This window comes from Rhinolophus hipposideros (genome assembly GCF_964194185.1).
Source record: "Rhinolophus hipposideros genome assembly, chromosome: 22".
NCBI lineage: Eukaryota > Metazoa > Chordata > Mammalia > Chiroptera > Rhinolophidae > Rhinolophus > Rhinolophus hipposideros.
The window spans coordinates 10,091,284-10,112,229 of NC_138068.1; the positions used below are offsets into that span (position 1 = coordinate 10,091,284).

Below are 20,946 nucleotides of genomic sequence, written 5' to 3' on the forward strand. Positions count from 1 at the left end.
TGCACACACCTAAATGCATAGGAAAAATATACTCCAAACTGTAAACAGTAGTAACGTCTACATGATACAGGGGATTTTTATTCTCTTCATATCCTTCTACATTTTTCTAATATCCTACAACTGACTATATGCATTACATTTACTATTGGAAAGTTATCAATCAAATATATACAAAGACTCTCAAAGGAGCTTAAAGACTAGTTGGAAGACACAACTGAAATACCAACTACAGACCTATAATTCTTTTCCTTTCAGAAAGCTAAACTTGGCATGAACTTCCTAAGGCTATAAATTTAATTTTTCTCTCAGTATGAAAATGTATTTCCCTAAAGAAATAACCATGTGTTTGATTGCAGGATGCTACCCTCAAGCCCCACTGGGGATGTTGCATAATCCACAGTATGTGCATCCAATAAAAAAAATTCTGAAACACATTTGTTCCCTGGAGTAGAAGGGCCAAACGAATCACACAGACAGCAACTTAACTGCTAGGAAGTTAAGAAGAGAGTCACCGGGTATTCGGTGGTCCAAGGTGTCCCAGAGGCTGTGAGTCTTTTGCTGAACTTGAAGGATATATAGATTTGAATAGGCAAAGTCCTTGTACTTTGGAAATAGTGTGAGCAAAGTAACAGACATGGGAAAAGTATATAGCTCCTTTGGGGAATAGTGGACTTAAAAGGCTGAGATCAGCTCATACAGGTTCCTCAATACTTAGCTGAAGAGTTTCATGATTTAATGTACAATAGGAAGGTTTTTTGAAATCGGTAAAAACTTAAAGTGGAATATAGGACCTTTGGGCTGGTAATAGTTTGCAGAATGCAGGTGAGGAAGAGAACAAGAGAAGATATGTTAGGACACTGTTTTAAGTGAGGCAAAGGGCAAAGGTCACGTCTATGAACCAGGCACAATGCTGGATGTTTTATATGCTTATTTCACATAATAACCATTTTACATACAAGGAAGGAGACAGAGAGATTAACTAACTTGCCCAAGTCACACTAACAAAGACCAGCTCCCACTCAGCCTGACTCTCTAGATCTACCTTCTTCCTACAACCTAAGGCTATCTATCCCTCAGGTAGAAATAATGACAGAGGACTAAACTTGAGTGGAAGCACTGGGAACAGTAATAGAAAAGGATGAGATGAAAAAGAGCAGTCAGATGGGAATTAGCGAGAGGAAGAAGTCAAAGATGACACTGAGATTCTGAAGACTGATCTGAACAAAACAGCCATAACCTTTCATTTCACACTAAAAAAAGCAGCTAGAAAGGAGAAATATGTGTATCTAATGCTGTGCTTGTGCAGAGTACTTCTCCACAGCCAGAAACCACACCTTCTAAGGATAACAATCTGTTTGAAACTATTTGTATTCTCACCACAGTCCTTTCCCTTAATTAGAAAACATTTTTATCACAAGGGAAGTCAATATTCTTATTGATTTAATAGATTCCACCACCTATCTATACACACTTCCTTTGACCTAGGGCAAACTACTCTATGGGCATGAATACCAAATCCTACGCAACCATACTCACAATTTATTAGAAAATTACCCTTTCTGGGTTTTATATCAAAAGTTTGGAAAATGTTACACATTATATCCCCCCTTTTTTGGAGATGCACTTCAGGAACAGCACGTTATCAATATAACATTGTTTAATCCAGAGTTCCCCCTATTACTTGGCCTCGGCCACAGAACCACTTTATTATGGGACACAACTTTGGAAAGCAGTGATTCAATCAATTCATTTCCCATTCTTTTTTTCTGTATGGAAATGCTGACTCTGAAATCATAAAAGTTTGCTATTGCCAAGCAAAATCATTTACATCAATGCATATGAGCTAAAAAGCCTGTTCTTTCTTTGCCATATGCAAATTTATTCTACCTTTTGGGATTTATGCAAGGCAACATGTTAGAAACTCGGTGTGTGGCGGGGGTTAGGGGGAGATTACGGAGGTCAGTTGGATCTATTTTGTTGAGTTTTTTTAATACACTCAATAATTTGCATTTCACTTTCTAAGTTATGTTCCTATAGCACTATAGCACTGTACACATCTAAAACCAATCTCTTAGATTCCTCATAATGATCTGTATTAAAAATCCAAATACCTTACTTACCATGGCAGAGTCCCATGCAATCTGGCACCTGTTAACCTCATCTCACATTCTCCTTCCCTCTCACTACGTTCCGGCCACAAAAGCCGCCTTTCTGTTCCTTGAAGCAGCCTAGACAGTTATCCCTGCTTGTAATACTACTCTTCCTAATTTGGTACCAGGCATCATTCAGCTGTCAACTCCTCAAAAGGGCCTTCTACAACTATTATCTACCTCATGCCTGTGACAGTTAACAGCATTAATCCTCACGTGAAATATCTTCCACTTGTTATGTCTTGTTAACTTTTCAGGGCTTTGTACATCTTTACATGCCCAGGACCTTCAACACTGCCTGGCACATAGTAGACATTGGACACGCATTTGTCCCATGAACTAATAGATGAGTCACTATGTCAGCCAGCCAGCTAAAACATAAATGCCCAGTCTGGACTGGAGAGTATTCTTTGAGGGTCAGCTAGTATCAGCCGCAGCAGAACGTAGGAACTCAGTTACATCTGTCAGATAAACAAATGACCAACTTGTCTGCCATAATTAATTTGTTTATTCAAAAGTACTTCAAGAAAGAAGTAAATTTGAAATCTGTCCTGCATTACTGTTCATATATGGCAGTGCTTATACTTTTGTTTCAGGGTTTTGCACTTACTGTCCCATCTGCCTGGACAGTTCTGTCCCTGGGGAGTGGCATGACTCACTGACCATTTCATTCAAGTGTCTTTTTAAATGTCAACTTTTTTCAGAGATGTCTTCCTGGATCATCCTACCTGAAAGAGCACCCAGCTCAGCCACTCCCCATTCCCTTACTCTATTTGTCCAAGTAAATTTTATCAGACACATTAATTTGCTTTCTTGTTTACTGTGCTTCTCCCTCCACTAGACTGTAAGCTCCATGAGTAGGGACTTTGTATTTTGTTCACTGCATTCTCCCTAGAGCCGTACAACACTGATGGGTACCTACTACATATTTGTTGTACTCTTTTCAAAAGCTACATACTCTTTACTGATTATTCCATCAAAAGTACTACCATTCTTCCCATACATTCTGGTCACATTTATTATTGTGACAAACAGGAAGAGGCGGAGACAACTGATTCTATGACCACATGATAGAATAACCCCAAAATGACACAGCTGAAGTGGTAGGGTAGGAATGTTTGTAAGTTTTTTAAAAAAAGGGTGTTGGAGGGGAAAAAAAGTGTGTTTGTATGGTCGGGGGGATGTTGTATAAATATGCATGGTATAGTCACTGAAAGTTAAAAGACTACATAGATCCTAGAATTTTAATGTTAGGTAAGGGACTAAGCATTGGTCAACAAACCCTTTTTGTATCTCCTTAGTGATAATGTCTATAAAACCAAGTTATAAGCTTACCCTTGATTTGGATAGTATGACAAATCAGGTAGTTTTATAGCATACTCTACAGGTATTCACAATGTATCAGCAAGATCAGGTCTAATTAAGCCATCTTATTTGGCAACAGATGAAAATGCTCTGACACTTTCAAATATTAGCAACATATAAATGTAAAAAGCATTACTGATTTTAAAATAAAGACTCAAACCAGAAGTGGAAAATCCATTATTTTTTCTTTAAATGAGGGGTGATACGTTCCTTTCTCCACAAAGCTATCTTTGGAAATCCCTACCAATACACACACAAAAATTAAAAAGACAGGTACCACAATAAATCAATTATGATGGACTTATCCAAATTCCAAGTTCTTCCTGTTGAATGAATGGCTGGACCTAAGTCTAGCCTCTTCCCACAGGCCCTCAGTTATAGATGAAGACTTTTGGAACAAAAGCGTTGCTTTCCAATGCCATCTCTTAAACATAAGCTGATGCAAGATGTGTGCCTTTTCCTTAGATAATTCCTCCACATTAGAGAACCATTCCTGAGGCCTTACATCTGGGAAAGGGAAAGAGATCCAATGAATGAAAACTATCTGCACACACATATCAAGAACATACCCCAACATCTCAGCCCACCCTCTGCCTTCTAATCACAGGTACATACCACTTAGAATCAAATCCAAATTTTTCACATTGTCTACAAAGCCCTACGCGATCTGGCCCCTGGATACCTTTCTTCATACACAACTCTAGTAGATTGGATTTTCCTCGGATGTTCCATTACTCCAAACTTGTTCCTGTCCTCGAGCCCTTGCACTTTCTATTCACCATTGCAGTTTCTATTCCTTCTGCCTGGATGTTCCGTCCCCTTACTTTTCCATGGCTGGTCTCGGCTCAAATGTCAACTTTTCAGAGACGCCTTCTTCATCTGTCACATCAGCCTGTCATTTCTCATTGTCTAAAATTATCGAATTCATTTTTTTGTATTCCCGTTTCTTTCCCCCACTAGAATATAAACTCCCATTGGGAAGGAACCTTGTCTGTTTCTTCTCTACTGTATTCCCCGACATTAACAGGCTGCTCAATAAAATTATTAAATGAAAAAAAAAAAGAACAAATTAATTCCAAAGCTTGAGCGGTGCTCTCGAATCCATCCCATCTTGTAGAGTAAATGGTTTCCCTCTGTCCCAGCCCCCAACTAGCAGAAATCAAAATAACCAGAAGGGGAGAGAGAATTCCCTTACACCGTTGGAAAGAAGTGAAAGATACAAGGGTCTTAAGAGGAAAGAGGCTAAGGTAGATCAAGGGTCCCACGAATCGTTCAAAAAACGGAGACACACACACAAAAAGACCAAAAAGTTCACTGGGGGCCCAAGGGAAGGAGGAAAGGCACAGGTGGGATCCCAGCGTAAAACCTCCGTCTGCGCCTCCAAGGACGACAACTACTGTGCACGCGCCACGTGGCCACCTGGAGACAGCAGGGAAAACAGCAAAGAAAGGAAGGTCTCGCCCTCCAAGTTTACCGCTTAGCAGCTGAGAAAGCAAATGCACTGCAAACGGTCATAGATACGGATCAGTGCCAAGCAGTACATACAACTCGGGCGACGGGATGGGAAGTTGAAGGAAAGAGCGCCTTCGGGAGGCTGGTCCAAGGCCCGAGGCGGACGAGACCTGGAAAGACGGGCGCCAGCCTTGCAAAGACCTGATGCCGGTCATGTCCAAGCAAACAAGTCACGTCCAAAGGCCGGGTGGTGGCCACGAGCTTGGGGCCTTGAAGGTCAGGTCAGCACGGCGAGCGGGGCTGCCGACAAGAGCCGGGTGGGGAGGTGGCCACGTCCCCCTTCCGGGGGGACTTCGTGAACCACGTACTAACTCGCTGGATCCTCATAGGCACTTTGCGAGGCACGTTGTTTTCAACCCCATTTTGCAGATAAGGCAACGGAAGCGCAGACAGAGAACTACACAGCTCCTAAGCTACGCTCCCAGGGAGAGGCTCAACATGGAACGAACCCAGGCGTTCTAATTCCCAAGCCCCCGCTTCCAGCTACCGCACCACAGCGTTTCCTTCCATAGGGGACCCCCCCGCCCACCGCGCAGGCGCAGGGACTAGAATTTCACCCTCACAAACAATCCCGCCAAGGGAGATCACGATGCCCATTTTACAGTCGGGGAGATTAACGCACAGGGAGATTACGTTTCCCACCCTCCTTAAGAATCGGGCGAGTGCCGGGAAGGAGCTGTCGGGCGGCGGCCGGAACCCCTAACCCCGCAGCCCAGCAGGCCTCGCCGCCGCTCTCCGCTCACGTTGTGGGTGGCCCCGAGCGCCGAGAACGACGCACGGGCGTGCCCACTAAGCAGCCGCCTTCCCGAGCCGCACGGCGGTGGCGCGGCCAATCAGTGCAGCGCAGGAGCGGAAGGGGCGGGCGCTCGGGCAGCTCGCGTTAGGCCGCGCCGCGGCTGCCTTCGCCCCAGAGGCCCGCGGACTGCCGGACTTAGGCCTGAGGCCTGGGACGCCGTGAGATGAAGCGAGGCCGATGGGCGAAGGCGAAAACCTTAGCTGAGGACTGTGCCCGAGGCACAGGTCTAAATGCGGCTCTCGCGCAGAGGCGCGGTCCCCGCTTTCCAGCGCTCGGAAGTGCAGGGACCGCCTCATCCCTGCCCCAGCGGGATTCCCAGAGGCCACCCTGCTAGACGATGCACGCCCTGGCCTTACCTTGCGGTGATATGGGAACGGAGAAGAAAATCTCAGCCGCGGACTGTAGCCGGCACTACCCACTGCAGCCACCTCTCCACCTCACATTCAAACCCCGGCAAAATGGCGCGGCGGCGAGGCTGCGCCCGAGGCGCATGCGTGACCAGGGCCGAGGCGGGGGGCGGGGCCGAGAGCGCGCGGGCCCCACCCAAGTCCGCAGGGCCAATGTCTGGCTGGAACGACCCCGCTGTGTTTGCGCTGAGGTCGCCAGCGACGGTGCCCTTTCCTCTGACCGTTCCAGCGGGCATCACAATCCCCATTTCCTGGAGCCGAACACAGTCGGCGAGTGGCTGCTGGCTTGGGGCTTTTTCTTGATGTCAAGCACGCTAGTAAGTTTGTTTACGTAACTTTTTAACTGCCCAGAGTCGCGTCCGTAAGTCTCAGACAGAGCACTTCCTGTCCCTCCTGGAGCTCGTGTGGGAGAGGGAGAAACCGGATAAACCAGAGAATTTCAGAACTTAAGTGCCACGAGGAAACGGAAGACGGCGAGACGGCCGGCAGTGACTTGGAAGGTCGGTGGGATGGTCGCTGGCCTCTGACCACGTGACCGTTGTTGACCTGGATTTCAGCGAGACGGCTGTGCGTGCATGAGCGGCTGATTGTGCATGAGCGGCTGTGTGTGCATGAGCGGCTGTGCGTGCATGAGCGGCTGATTGTGCATGAGCGGCTGTGTGTGCATGAGCGGCTGTGTGTGCATGAGCGGCTGATTGTGCATGAGCGGCTGATTGTGCATGAGCGGCTGTGTGTGCATGAGCGGCTGTGTGTGCATGAGCGGCTGATTGTGCATGAGCGGCTGTGTGTGCATGAGCGGCTGATTGTGCATGAGCGGCTGATTGTGCATGAGCGGCTGTGTGTGCATGAGCGGCTGATTGTGCATGAGCGGCTGTGTGTGCATGAGCGGCTGATTGTGCATGAGCGGCTGTGTGTGCATGAGCGGCTGTGTGTGCATGAGCGGCTGATTGTGCATGAGCGGCTGTGTGTGCATGAGCGGCTGTGTGTGCATGAGCGGCTGTGTGTGCATGAGCGGCTGATTGTGCATGAGCGGCTGATTGTGCATGAGCGGCTGATTGTGCATGAGCGGCTGTGTGTGCATGAGCGGCTGTGTGTGCATGAGCGGCTGTGTGTGCATGAGCGGCTGATTGTGCATGAGCGGCTGTGTGTGCATGAGCGGCTGATTGTGCATGAGCGGCTGTGTGTGCATGAGCGGCTGTGTGTGCATGAGCGGCTGATTGTGCATGAGCGGCTGTGTGTGCATGAGCGGCTGTGTGTGCATGAGCGCGGGGAGCATTTCAGGAAGACGCCGGGAGCCGAGGCTCTGCGTCAGGACTGAGCTAGGCCGGGCCGACTGGGACGGAGCGTGTCCGGACGTGAAGTTAGGCCGGCCCGGCCCGCGCGCGGGTCTCCTGAGCCCGTCTTTGGGCTGTGTCTTCACCGGATGGATGTTTTAAAAGGCCCAGCGGTCGCTGCGTGGAGCCCGAGCTGTGTGGGCGGGGCGGCGGGGAGACCAGGGAGGGGGTTCCCTCCAGGAAGAGGCCGTGGCCTGGACTAGGGGCGCAGCCGTGCACAGGGAGACACGTGGAGGCCTCGGCGGGCATCTTGGAGCCACAGCCCGTAGGACCTTGTGACACACCGAGTGGCCCTCGGTGTGGCCACCTCGTCCTCAACAGGCCCACTTGTTTTCCACTTAGATCCCATCCTTGGAATCCGTTGCTACTCCTGGACTAAAAGGGACACTATTTGGTCATCATTTGAGGAAACATGTAAGAACACAAATGACATGGCCATTGAGAACTGCAGAGCTCTCCGCACAGGACTCTGTCCAAACCCCTGCACCACAAGACGGCCCAACTCCAGCACGGCTTCCAGCAGCACAAGGCCACTTCCTAAGGGCGATTGAAGCACAGGAGGTTAAGCTCAGTGCTGCCAAGAGAACGGACTGTTTTTCTAGCCCACACCTGAGGATAGGTCCCAACCGCCCTTTCTGGGAGCATTTACTAAAAGGTTTACAGCTGTGAACTGCTCCTCTGTCCCCTTGCGATGTCTGTGTATCTCCTACAACTTAGGAGTGTCTTTTGCAAAGACCCGAAAGCCATTCCTTTGAAACGTATTAGTCAATTTCAGCAGCGGAATATTTTAAGTACAATAATGATTTACAACTTCAGAATATTTCAGAAAATAGATTTTGAATTCAGAGGCAGTAAAGCCAAGCCTAGAGTTTACTGTCTTTACTTGTGGGCACGCTGTATGAACCTTAGATTTGCCTCCCACTCGATGACCTTGTGAAGTCTTCCTCTGTAATCTTGTCCTCAGTGCCAGCAAGAGAGATTTCTGTCTTTTCTTGGGAACTAATGTACCGATCAAACTAATTAATGAGTGAAAGTGGATTCAAGAGATGAAGAATCTTCTCAAGACGATCTTTTTCCCTTTTGTGGGGGGGGGGAGGAGTGGGGGATTCTTATTTTAAAAAATTAGAACCCACAATTAATATTCTCCCACTAATATTTGTTAAACTATAAGCTTATACCTGCCGTAAGAAGAAACTAACCCCAAAATCTGGCTTGATACATACATTAATTACTACATTAAAAATGACTACTTTTTAAAACTTTATTGATTTATCACCTGATTAAAGCATGGGATATTTTAACAGTATTATACATAATATTTTTACATAGAAAACTTTACATAGCATTTAATATTATATAATTCTGCTTATTCTTTCAAAAATGTATACATCAGGAATGCTTTTCATTAAATTACCAATATTAAATGCACTTAATCATCATGTATAGATTAAACAAAAGTAGCTATTAATTTTTAGGCATTTTAAGGAGGTAAAACATTTTGCACATAAAGAAATATTTGATGCAAATATGCAGATAAAATTTTTTTAAAAATTAGAACACTGAGAAAAACTATATCTTTGATGTCTTTTTTTGAGGGCAAGGATTTCCAGATATATTCATTCTTTTAAATATTCAGCTTTGGTTTCTTTGTATCCCAAACTACAAAGCTGCTGATGGCAAAATTCCAGGATTTCATGTGAGTTCAAGCTATGTTTACCTTAATACAAACATTGAAACAGAATTCAGAAAATGCAGTATTGAGAATCCAGCTTCTGTTTAAACCAATATCCACTTGCATCATAACAACAAACATTTGAATGAGATGGTCATACTTGCATTTGTCAACAGGTATCTTTAATAACTATTAAAGGTTGCTAAATGTATAGCCATAATCACAACAGAACAAAAAAGTTTAGGTGTTTTTTTTTTGCATTTTGTACAAAAGTCACTTGTCAGAGGAAAATGCTGTTTCTAGATATACAATTTCCATAATGTATGTTCTTTGGTTGTATGTAAGGAGTATCGGGGAAAAAGTGTATTTGACTCTAAAGATGCGTATTAGAAATAAAACTTCCCATCTGTTTGTTGTTAAGATACCAAAGCTGGTGATTTCCATAAGGACAATGAAGAAAAACAAAATTGCTCAAAGCAGCAGTATTGTGACAAATAACTTCTCTAGAGACCCAGCACATAAAATCAACACTTAAAGCATTCTGAGAAAAGAAATAAGGCCTTGGAAATACTTCTCCTTTCTCCATAACTTGATTGATAAATGGTGTCCTGGCCCGGTGCTGCAGAGTCATACACACCCTTTGTCACTAGTGTTTGAGTGGCACAAGCCACGCTTACCATGAAATAGATTTACTCACAAAGTAGAATTTAGGCTGAATGGCTTATTACTGGAGGTAAGGGATTTCCTTAATACTTCATGGTCCACCAACAAGAAAAATTACCCTAAATGGTTTTACATCCAGTTTTTAAAGGTCCATGCTGGTAAAATTCCAATGCTTCATTCAGAAAACTGAATTGTTTAAAACACAAAAAGAAATTAAAACCTGAATATTTCAGCAAGTAACAGATGGACTTACACATTTCTTGCTCTGCAAGAAGAGGCAAACATTAAGGGGAAGGCAGGAGTATACTGGAAAAGTCTTGTCACAATTGATGAAGAAAATGTCACATGACAACCTCAGAAGGAAAGGAAAAATCTCAGTCGGATGCAGTTGGACAGAAAATGTAGTGAACTTGTGTGTTCCCAATTTATACCTTTAGTACAAATAGCGGTGGAGATGACTGACTTGCTGAGGTTGTAACGAACTATAGTACCAGAGAGTAAGTCTCAGAACGCAGCTTCCACGTTGCCGTGTAAAGATGTAACGGATTCAAGACAAGTCAGTCAAATGTGCTAACATTTTCTATTCACAGTAAAACACTCTTCCACAGTCCCATCCTGCTAAATGATATAGCTCCTCTTCGATGTATGTAAGTAAAGTAAAAACTCAAACCCGCTCTTTTATTCTTTGGTAAAGAAATTAAAATACTTTAGGGAAAAGAAAAAAGTAGACAGTACTGCTGGCCCAAACCAAACATTTCTCAAAGCTGTTAAAAATAAAAAAATTTAAGAAATCGGTTTCTTAATAAACAAAAGCACCAGAAATCTTTCTCTATAAAGAAAAATAATCCGCTTTTATAGATAGGTTCCCAACTTACTATCTTCTAAGGCACCAGAGTCGACATCAATACAACCCAATTTACAGGACCAAAGGGCACAGGTAGAAGGCTGAATGTTTTAATAACTGTGTAACACTTTTGCTAATGCTGGATGCCACTCGAGGTGAGTGGACGAGAGGGCAGAGAATGAAGTGTGTATTCTCTTTCTCACTGACTCACAGTGCTTGCAGGCTTCAGGCCGTACCTGTCTACTGCCCCACTTTTACATAAGCTGCGTCAGATCCAGTTCTACCGCAGTCAAGAGTATTGCACCATCATTAACATAGAAAGGGCCTCGGAATCTAACCTTTCCAAAGAATTCAGCTACTAACAACTGGTACACTCACTGTTCTGAGGTAAAAAATAAAAGGTTTACTCAAATATAAACGAACTCTGTTAAATTACTACTTCATTTTCATTACTACTTCATATATTAGATTTCAGAGTGTGTGAGATGGACAGTGTATTCTGGAAATTTTAATTTCATACCTATCCACCACAAACACTTACTTCAAGGAAGGCTAATCATCTTCATTACATTTTTTACTGTTTCCTATAGACTTTTCTCCCCAAGTTACTGAAACGGAGAGTCAGGAGGCACTACATTTTTTTTTAACTTTGCAAGATCTTAATTCTAAATTACTAAACTCTGCCTTCAATCAAATCTTACACATCTTTTTGTAAAATACTTTAGAATCACTCAGTCATAAATAAAACGGGGGGAAAAAAACCCAAAACCCTTTTGTTCCCTACCTTTCCCCAAACTAATCTAACTACAGCTGACTCACAACTGACAAAAACACTCAAACTTCTCTAACACACTCAAACAAGAACAAAAAACCCAGCATATTTTAGGTGGCACTTAGCCGTTACAAGAAATTTTATTAACATACTCTCTAATAATCACGAACCTATACAACTATGTTCAGTATTTTCAAGGAGAACGACTTCCTCTGACAAAATGTTTACAGCCAATCATGGGACCTTGCTAGAAAATGACGGCATGTGCAATGACAGATTTGACAAACAATTCAATCAGTAAAATGGAATGACAGATGAAACAGACACCCCACCTACTGTGTTAACTGGGTATGCAACAGTTTAATGAAATACCACAATGCCTTAGTCAGGGACTCTGATAGGACCAGCGTAGAGGCCATCTTCATCCAGACCATTCCGAGCTCCAAGATGCTGACTTCTTGTTTCTATGATCGGGACCTTCAGGAGATGTGCCAGGTAGAGGTGGCATAATGAACATTCTACAGAGGAGGAGCAGTGGCCCAGGCTACCACATTGGTGACAGGTTCCCTGGTACTTGTGATGGCTCTTCTGGAATCCATATCTTATACACAACACCTATCCGTAAGAAGAACTTCCGCAGAACTGCTCGGAGCTCAGGAATCAGGTCAAACTGCATAATTTCACACAAGTAGGGGTAGTACATTGAAGCATGTGCTTTAAACTTGAGGTGGAAAGAGAAGGAAAGAGATAAAATTAGATCTGAAACTATTTTTTGGTCCTAGTTTCTCAAAAGTATTCATCTCACCCTGGAACTTCTTACAATACTGGTGCTTTTTCTTGCTATTAGAAAGATGGTACAAAACATTTGCCAATTAAAACGTCTTTTAGTTATATTTAACCCCAAACATAGATTATTTGGGGACAGCCTTGCTACCAAAGTCAACTTTCATTTTAGTCAAGCAAGTTCCCGGTTCTAAACCAGTGTTTCCCAATCTCAACCCTCTCTTCCAACACAGCCACGGAATCACCGTAGCTGTTTAACAGCAACATGTATGGTTTCAACTTCAGCTTTTCCAACTGGGCTTGGAAAAAGCCCCAATAACCTAAGGCATCCATTGTTTGTAATGAACTGACTTTTCTCTGATGCATCTAGCATGGTGTACTTCTGTAACCATTCCTGGAAGAATTGCGAAAATAGTTACCTTGAACTCTAAGAGCCAACCCAAACCTACATCCTAGTGGAGACAGAGTGTTTTTGTTTATACCTTTTCATCGTTTATTTTGAGGGTTTTTGTTAGAAGTAACAGCAGGAGACTTGTCCAGGCCTCCCGATGGCTTTCAGAGTTCACCGTAATGAAATAGGCAAGAGCTTCACTGCACACACTAAAAGAGTCAGAGAAGAGGAGGCACATCAAACAAAAGATGAACAGTTCACATTCTACTGGAGTAGAGAATTCTTGATTGTTGCAATGACTATTTACTGAACACCTGCCCTGGCTGTGCCACATAAAACGAGTCGCTGAGCCTCAGTTTCCTCCACTGTGAAATGGGGATCAATAAGGGTACCAAACTCAAGGGGCTGTTGTGAAGATTAAATGAAATGGGGGTGTCAAATGTTAGCTGAGCTGTTAGCGGGCACACAGCTACGGTCCAATGTTTGCAGCACAACAAGTACAAGAGTTTATTATCCATACTTAACTACATACTACCTTTCTCTTCTCATCTTACATACAAGTGCTAATTTTTTAAAACATGTTATGCTAAAAACATTTATGTATCTCCTTTAGAGACACTTTATGAGACTATGTAGGTAAGTCTCTTTGGGACTTGATTTAAGTTGAAATGAGCTACTGGTGTCCCCTTTAATTCCTTTTTCAGTTTATGACTTGTTAAGTCATATATTCTTACTGTAAGACAACTGAAAAGTGCATAAAATTATAAAGGAGGAAAATACCCATAATTCCTTCATCCTAAGTAACATATGACAGTATTTTCGCATATTTCCTTCCAGCTTTTTTGTCTATGATTTTTAAAAAATTACTGAAAATCCTAAGTATATAAAGCTTTACATCCTTTTTTTTCTTTTTGTGTTGAAACACTGATTTTTCACATCGAGGAAAATTATTTTTTATAAACTTAATTTTTAATGGCTGCATAATAGAATTCTATTATACGTTATACCACTATTTAGTTATCCATTTCACAGTTGAGCTGTTTTAAATGTTTTCTTTTTTCTTTTTGTAAGTTAAGTCTGCAATGAATATTCTATATAGGAATCCTGGTTCCCATTTCTAAGATAATTTCTTAAACAGATTCCATAATAGTAGAATTACTGACTCAAGGAAAAGAGAATGAACATTTTAAGGCTCCTGATGTATAATGCCACTTGATTTCCAGAAAGATCCCATCATTGTACACTCCCCACCAACAGTACAGGAAAGTCTCATCACATAGCTGCACAGGAGCAGCACGGAGTATTAGTGATTTTAAGTCTTAAATGAGCAAAAGGAAGCTCAGACATGAGCATCTAGCTCACAGGTGTCCAAGAGCTGCATTGTGAAGCTCTACTCTCCTCTCTGGGCATCTCTCAATGACGTCCCAATGCCTCTCCATTGCTGCATTTCCACATAATCCCAGTAAGTACACGCTGGCATCCATATGATTCTGATACATTCCTCGGGGAAAGGAGGAATGATGGTATGTTAGAGCTGACAGTGCTCTAAAGAGAACCTAGCAAGGACTTCATTCCAGGCTTGCTGACTGAGTTCAGAGCATTTTGCACTGCCCATTTTTGGTACCTGAAGAAACTTACGAATGAAAGAAATGAGGCTCTGACCTTTTTGGGGCACTAAGAAAAGTGAAAAAGAAAAGTCACCAAACACAAAGAAAAAACATGGAAAACAGCTTGAGAGGGTATCAGTGTGTAGGCATTTTTCTCCTACCCTTTTCAAAGTCACAGTATCGATGCATTTTTTGTATTACAGATAAGAAATTTAATAAGAAACCAATTTTCTTACTTTAAAAGTCGCTGCTGTATTTCTTCCCAGGAATCCCTGCGGTTCTCATCGACATACATTCGAAACAGGATCCTCAAACAACAGGCCAGGCTGCTGGTTTCTTGTTTTAGAAGATTGGGTTTAGATTTGCCCTTAAAACCTAGAAATCAAGTAGTCACAGAAAATTGTGCACATTTCTAGGTTAATGCTGAGAAATCATATGGGAACCAAATAGTCACTTTAAGCAATAGTGAAACATTTTACATTCTTAATACAGCTTAATTGTGATATCAGACAAAGGCAGTTGTGACAGCTCAGCCACTGTATAAGATACACTTCATTCCTCACTGACCTGCACTGTTCTCCACTTAGACTCTGATCACTGGCTGGTGAAGCCATTTGTTTCATTTTCTCAAGTGTAATGCTTAAAAATTCTAGTATATTGCAAGATTTTTTTTCACAAAGCACACATATGAACACATTTTCCTAAACAAAGCAGTACCAATCAATCCAGATGTGTAAACCACTCTCATAAGCAAAATCTTATAGGCAACGGCATAAAACATCTAGATATTTCAGTCAGAGAAAAATGAGATTTTAAAATTGTGGGTTAAAATAGGCCTTTGGGGATAAAACTGAAAAAGTAGTAACAATATAAAAATTACATAAAGTATTGCTTTTGGGCAAAGTTCAAAAAATGAGCCTCCCACCATCACCCCAGGATTTGTGTATTTATTTTTGGAGGTGAAGAACTCCTAAAAGCCTCAGAAAATGTATGAACGCTTTGTTTCTCCTAGACTACCACATTTATTATATCATATTTATACAACTTTAATCTAATGTAAAATTTCTTGACTTGTTACACCAATTCAATTCTCTAATTTTCAATTGGTTTTTCCATCAAATAATAAACTGAGAACCTCCTGTGTACTAGGCAATATTTCCGGTACTGGGATGAAATCTATCCTGCATTTCCTTTCTTTCTCCCTCAAGCATGAAAATATCTGGTAAATTACTCTAGTTATGTTTATACTATGAGGAATCTCTCAAAGGCTTTAATGTTTTGGGATGATGACAGATGTGGCCACCAGTCCTGTCTACTATGTGTCCTTACCTGCTCTCCACAGGACAGTTCGCTGCTCATAATTGGAGTTAAAAGCCTTTGAGAATGAATGGGACTCCTGCAAGCAGTCCAACAGCTTGAAGAGGTGCTGGGAAGACATGCACTTATACATGCCCTGATCCTCTGTCTCTATGTGGATATCTGCATCCAGCGTGTCTTGCTAGATAGACAGGGGAGGATAGAAGAGCTGAGTAAAGAAGATGGAGTGGTTTTGGACATTGTAGTTATCAGATAAAGGCAGTTGTAACTTCCCAAAAGTCATCCTCTGTATATGCTATGCTTCATTCCTCAACAGCCTGAACTATTTTCCATTTAGACTCTGCTCACTGGCTAGTGAGACAATATACTGAGCTCTTGCACGATGGTGGGTTCTGCTGGCTGAAGTTTTAGTTTTATCAGTACTGCCTTCTTTGCATGACCAGAAGTGTGTATTCCTCCAATTATTTCACTATAGGGTTGCACTGTCCTCTTTCTATTTTATAAAGAAATGGCAAAATGAGACAATCTAGCTGCAGTATATGTGATAGGAGGTGTAAGTCTCAAAACATACTTGGCTGAAAAAAGAAATTGTTAGGCAAAGCCCAAGTAGCATTTTTAGCTTCAACAGGTGATTAAAGAACTGAAGTTCAATAACTGTGTTTTCAAATGTGAAGAAAAAAACTCATAAAAATATGTGTGAAATGCTAGAAATTTTTATTGAACCTGTTGCCTAGAACGTGAGACATAATTAGAGATTTTATATTTATTGAGCTCTCTATAAGCCATCTTCCTTATAAGCCAGAGGTTACAAAAAGATAAAGGGGCAGAGTTTGCAATACTCTCCAAATTGATCTATAGATTCAACACAATCCTTATCAAAATCCCAGCTGACTTCTTTGCAGAAATTGACAAGTTGATCCTACAATTCAAATGGAAATGCAAGTGACACAGAGTAGCCAAAATAAGTCTTGAAAAAAGAGAAGCGTTTGAGATCTTGCTTCCTGGCAATGTCATCAGTTTGGCTCTAATAAACTCATAAAAATTTGAAGGAAAAAAAGAAAGGAGCACACAGTAGGAAGACTCACACTTCCCAATTTCTGTAAGCCACAGTACTCAAGATAGTGTGGTACTGGCATAAAGACAGACATATAGACCAAAGGAACAGAATTGAGAGTCTAGAAATAAATCCTTAGATTTATGATCAAGAAATTTCCAACATGGGTGCCAGGATAATTCACTGGAGAAAAATAGTCTTTACAACAAATAGTGCTGGGACAACTGAATGTCTATGTGCATAAGAATGAAGGTAAATCCCATCCTGCCATCACATAGAAAACTTAACTCAAAAATGGATCAAAGACCTAAATGTAAGAGTCAAAATTATAAAATTCTTAAGAGAAGACATAGGCTTAAATCTTTGTGACCTTGAATTAGGCAATGCTTTTTAAAAAAATTTTTAAATTTTCTTTTTTCCCCTTCTTCCGCCTCCCCCCACTCCAGGTTCAAGCCGTTGTTTCTCAGTCTAGTTGTGTGGGACACAGCTCCCTGGCCCATGCTGGTATTATGAGCCTTGTGCTCCCCCCAGATGAGGCAGTCGGTCAGCCGCTCACAGCAGCTCAGAGTTGCCGGCCACTCATGCAGCCCACGGCAACATTCAGCAGCCCAGGGCAGCGCTCAGCAGCCCAGGGCAGCTCTCGCCAACCTCAGGCTGCTCATGGCAGCTCAGCTCCAGGGAGAGCTGTTGTTGTTCACAATCTGAGCTGTAGAGGGCACAGCTCACTGGCCCATGTGGGAATCGAACGGCTGTTGAACGGGGGCTGTTGAACCGGCGAGCTCAGCATTAGGAGCACAGCACTCCAACCACCTGAGCCACCGGGCTGGCCCAACAATGCTTTCTTAGATGTAACATTAAAAGTACAAGTGACTAAAGGAAAACAGTAACTGGAACTTTACCAAAATTAAAAACTTCAAAGGATACCATCAAGAAACTGAAAAGACAATACACAGAATGGGAGAAAAATAGTTGCAAACATATGTCTGGTAAGGGCCTACTATCCAGAATATATAAAAACTCAAAATTCAGTGATAAAAAAAAAAAACAATTCAATTTAAAAGTGGGCAAAGGATTTGAACAGACCTTTCTCCAAAGATACAGAAATGGCTAAATGTACAAAAGATGCTCACCATCATTAGTCATTAGGGAAATGAACATTCAAGCCACAATGAGACACCACTTCACACCTACTCAGATGACCACAACTTCTCAAAAAGACAATCACAACCATTGGTGAGGACATGGAGAAACTGAAACCTTCATACACTGCGGACAGGAATGTAAAATAGCGCCTCTACTTTGGGAACAGTCAGTCAATTCCTCAAAAAGGTAAACACAGAGTTACATGTGACCCACCCAGCAATTCCACTCCTATATCCTCAAGAGAATTAAAAACATATGTCCACATGAAAACTTATACACGTGTTCATAGCACAATTATTCATAATACATGGACAATGGAAACAATCCAAATGTCCATCAACAGGTGAATGGATAAATAAAATGTGGTACAGCCATACAATAGATTATTCAGTTATATGTAAAAATACTGAAGTACTGAAACGTGCTACAATATGATGGATGAACCTGGAAAATATACTAAGTTACAGAAGCCAGACACAAAAGCTCCCATATATGATTCCATTAATATGAACTATTCCCATCGGGCAAATCCATAGAGATAGAAAGTAGATTAAGTGTTGACAAGAGTTGGAGCGAGGAGGGAATGGAAAGGGACTGTTTATGGTTAGGGCATTCCCTTTTACAGTGCAAAAATTTTTCTGGAATTGAAGACAGTGGTCATGTTTGCATAACTTTTTGAATATACTAAATATTGTACACTTAAAAATTAAAGAAACAAAAAAAAGACAGCCTTTGGACTGATCTGGCCCACGGATGTATTTTGTTCATCAGTAATTATAGCACTTAATAAGCAGGCGGTTCCCTGTATGAAAAAGTCTTAATTCTGGCTCTTTGATAAAATGATTTATCATAGCTTTATGGTAAATAAAAACTGGAAGACTGTCATGACTTGACCCCAACAGCAACACGCCCCTGGAGCTGGGAGGTGGCTGAGGACGGGGCTGGGCTGGAGCGCTCGGCCACAGTCCCACCCACCCAGCCTGCGGCGGCACTCACAGGACCTGCTAGCCCGAGGCACGGAAGTTTGCAGTCCACAGTGTGAGGTCACTGTCGTGTTTTGGACTCAAGTCTCTGTTTCCAAGAAGGCTGTGTACACAGAAGACTGCAGATACAAAACAAAAAAGGGGACCTTCTCACGGAAGAACTGGTATCTTGATCCACATACGTATTATTTCCCTCTCAGCTATTTATGGTTCAATTATGGACCAAGTATGAGGAATAGGCCCCGTGATAAGTAACACTCAAGGTGGTGGGTGGCATCTGAGCAGTGTATGCTGGTAAACTGGCTCACTGGGGAATGGAAAAAAAAGCGGCCCTGATGTTCAGCGTTTGCTGATTTCTGTGGTAGGAATATTCTCATTGCGGCCAATGTCAGGCTACCAATATGACGGTGAACACAGGGTGGGAAGGATGTCATGATGTAAGAGCTGGCTCCAGCACAGCACTGCACCCGAGCAACCACCCCGCGGACAGACGCCCTGCCCTCGTTACCTGCGCAGCAACCATGTGCTCTGCATCTTCCTTTTTGCTCGTCGCAGGATAGAACACGATGTTGTCGATGGTCTGGATCAATTCCAACTGGACCACACACTTGATGAGGAGGCTGGCAAACAGTTTCTGATCTATATTAGATGATAAAGATTAACCCTAATAATGACTCAGCCAGTACTGGACAAATATTCACTGGGTTCCTACTATGTGCCAGGCACAGTTCTTGGTGCTGTGGCTGGACAAAATGAATAAGCTGGACAAAAATCCCTGCTCCCACGGCAGGGACAGGTAGCAAACAAGACATTCAAGTATAGGATAGAGTATGTCAAATGAGGAGGACATAAGGTACAGGTGGAGATGAGGCGGGGGGGACAGAAGTGTAAACAAGCTGGTCAGGAAAGGTTTCTCTGAAAATGTGATATTTGAGCAAAGACCTAAAGAAGGGGAGGGATGCAGCTAAGCAAGTCCCGTACCATCCAGCAAGGTTCTCTGCCACTCCTCCGACCACTTCCAGACTGTGCTCTGGCCACAGGAGGCCACGGGTTCCTGCAGTGGCCAGACTCTCCAAAGAGGTCTGAACTTCAGTCTCGAGGCGCGGGGCTCATTTAGGTCTGGGTCACTTTCTGTCTGCCCCGGAGATAGTACTGCTTTCTCCATTTTCTACTTCTGCTCCCCCAACAGTCCTCTTCTACTTCTCTTAGTGGTTAGCCATCTTTGACTACTTAACAGTTCTTTATTTAGAATTTTCCCTGTTCTCATGACTGGTGTGCTTTCTGCCTATTGACTGGACTCTGACTAGTGTCGCATCCATCTTTTCTCAATCCCTGGGCCCAGGGACGGTCCACGTCAGGCACTTCATAGCTGTTGGTTGATTTGACTATAGTAAAAGTAGAGATTTCTTATTCACCTTATTATAGAATCAGAATGTGGAAAACATTAAATGAAGCGTGTAGTATTGACAAACGAGATTGGGTCATCTTCAAGTTGTTGAAAGTGGCTGTGAAATTATACATATAAAATCTCCATGCGGAATTAGCTTTAATTAAAAAAGAATACAGTGGAGTTGCAATGTTGTAACTTACTCTAATTCAATTACACCATCTTGGACCAAAAATAAAGAGAAGGAAAGAAAACAACACAAACGGTGTAAGAGAATGTGCCTGCGGTTCCATTCACTGAGCTTAAGCCCAGAAGGGAGGCTGAGATGGGAGTCTGGGAGGAAGAAAGCACTGTTCCTTGGGGGAATGGCCAGGCATGTCTCAGAGTACAGACTCTGTGCTGCTAAGAATGGTGTCCCCCCACCCCCAAACAGGTCAACCGCTTTAACTGGAGCTGATAGGAAGCAGAGCTCACGTTCTCTCCGGACACTAGAGAGAAGCCGGCTGTGCTGTGGTTACTGAGGAATAGTGTGTCGGCCTCCAACAGGGTGCCCTGTAATGAATGGGATTCAAAGGCGCTTATTTTCTATGCCTTCCAGAGATAGTGGTGACCACACATGGCTTTGTCCAATGGGCTGCGTCAGAAGTTAACATCAACATTAACAGCGATAGCCTGGCGTGCTGAGAAGAGGGTGGGCCTGCTATGAAGAAAACCAATGGGGCACACAACTTGAAAGAGACCAGAACAGTTCTGATTTCTCACTCAG

The 20,946-nt window shown here is 42.8% G+C and overlaps 2 protein-coding genes across 10 annotated transcripts in view; both read right to left on the reverse strand.

Annotated features, from left to right (window-relative positions):
• CSE1L (chromosome segregation 1 like) overlaps positions 1-6,687 on the reverse strand; it is a 34,872-nt gene extending 28,185 nt beyond the window's left edge. Inside the window, exons 1-2 of one of the 6 annotated variants that reach the window (XM_081033432.1) lie at positions 5,650-5,794; positions 3,793-4,022 (exon numbers count right to left, since the gene is read on the reverse strand). The gene's annotated coding sequence lies outside the window, so the exon portion shown is untranslated. Of the gene's footprint in view, positions 1-3,792; positions 4,023-4,989; positions 5,108-5,649; positions 5,795-6,179 lie in introns of those variants that run through there. The other 5 variants (XM_081033433.1, XM_081033430.1, XM_081033434.1 and 2 more) reach the window with 5 other exon arrangements.
• A 2,121-nt stretch (positions 6,688-8,808) lies between these two features.
• ARFGEF2 (ARF guanine nucleotide exchange factor 2) overlaps positions 8,809-20,946 on the reverse strand; it is an 81,373-nt gene continuing 69,235 nt past the window's right edge. For 3 of the 4 annotated variants that reach the window (XM_081033426.1, XM_081033428.1, XM_081033427.1), the window contains exons 35-39: positions 19,302-19,432; positions 15,626-15,794; positions 14,533-14,671; positions 12,781-12,898; positions 8,809-12,236 (exon numbers count right to left, since the gene is read on the reverse strand). In XM_081033426.1, coding sequence (XP_080889552.1) covers positions 12,060-12,236; positions 12,781-12,898; positions 14,533-14,671; positions 15,626-15,794; positions 19,302-19,432 — 734 coding nt within the window. In that variant the 3' untranslated portion in view covers positions 8,809-12,059. Of the gene's footprint in view, positions 12,237-12,780; positions 12,899-14,532; positions 14,672-15,625; positions 15,795-18,800; positions 18,913-19,301; positions 19,433-20,946 lie in introns of those variants that run through there. The other variant, XM_081033429.1, reaches the window with a different exon arrangement.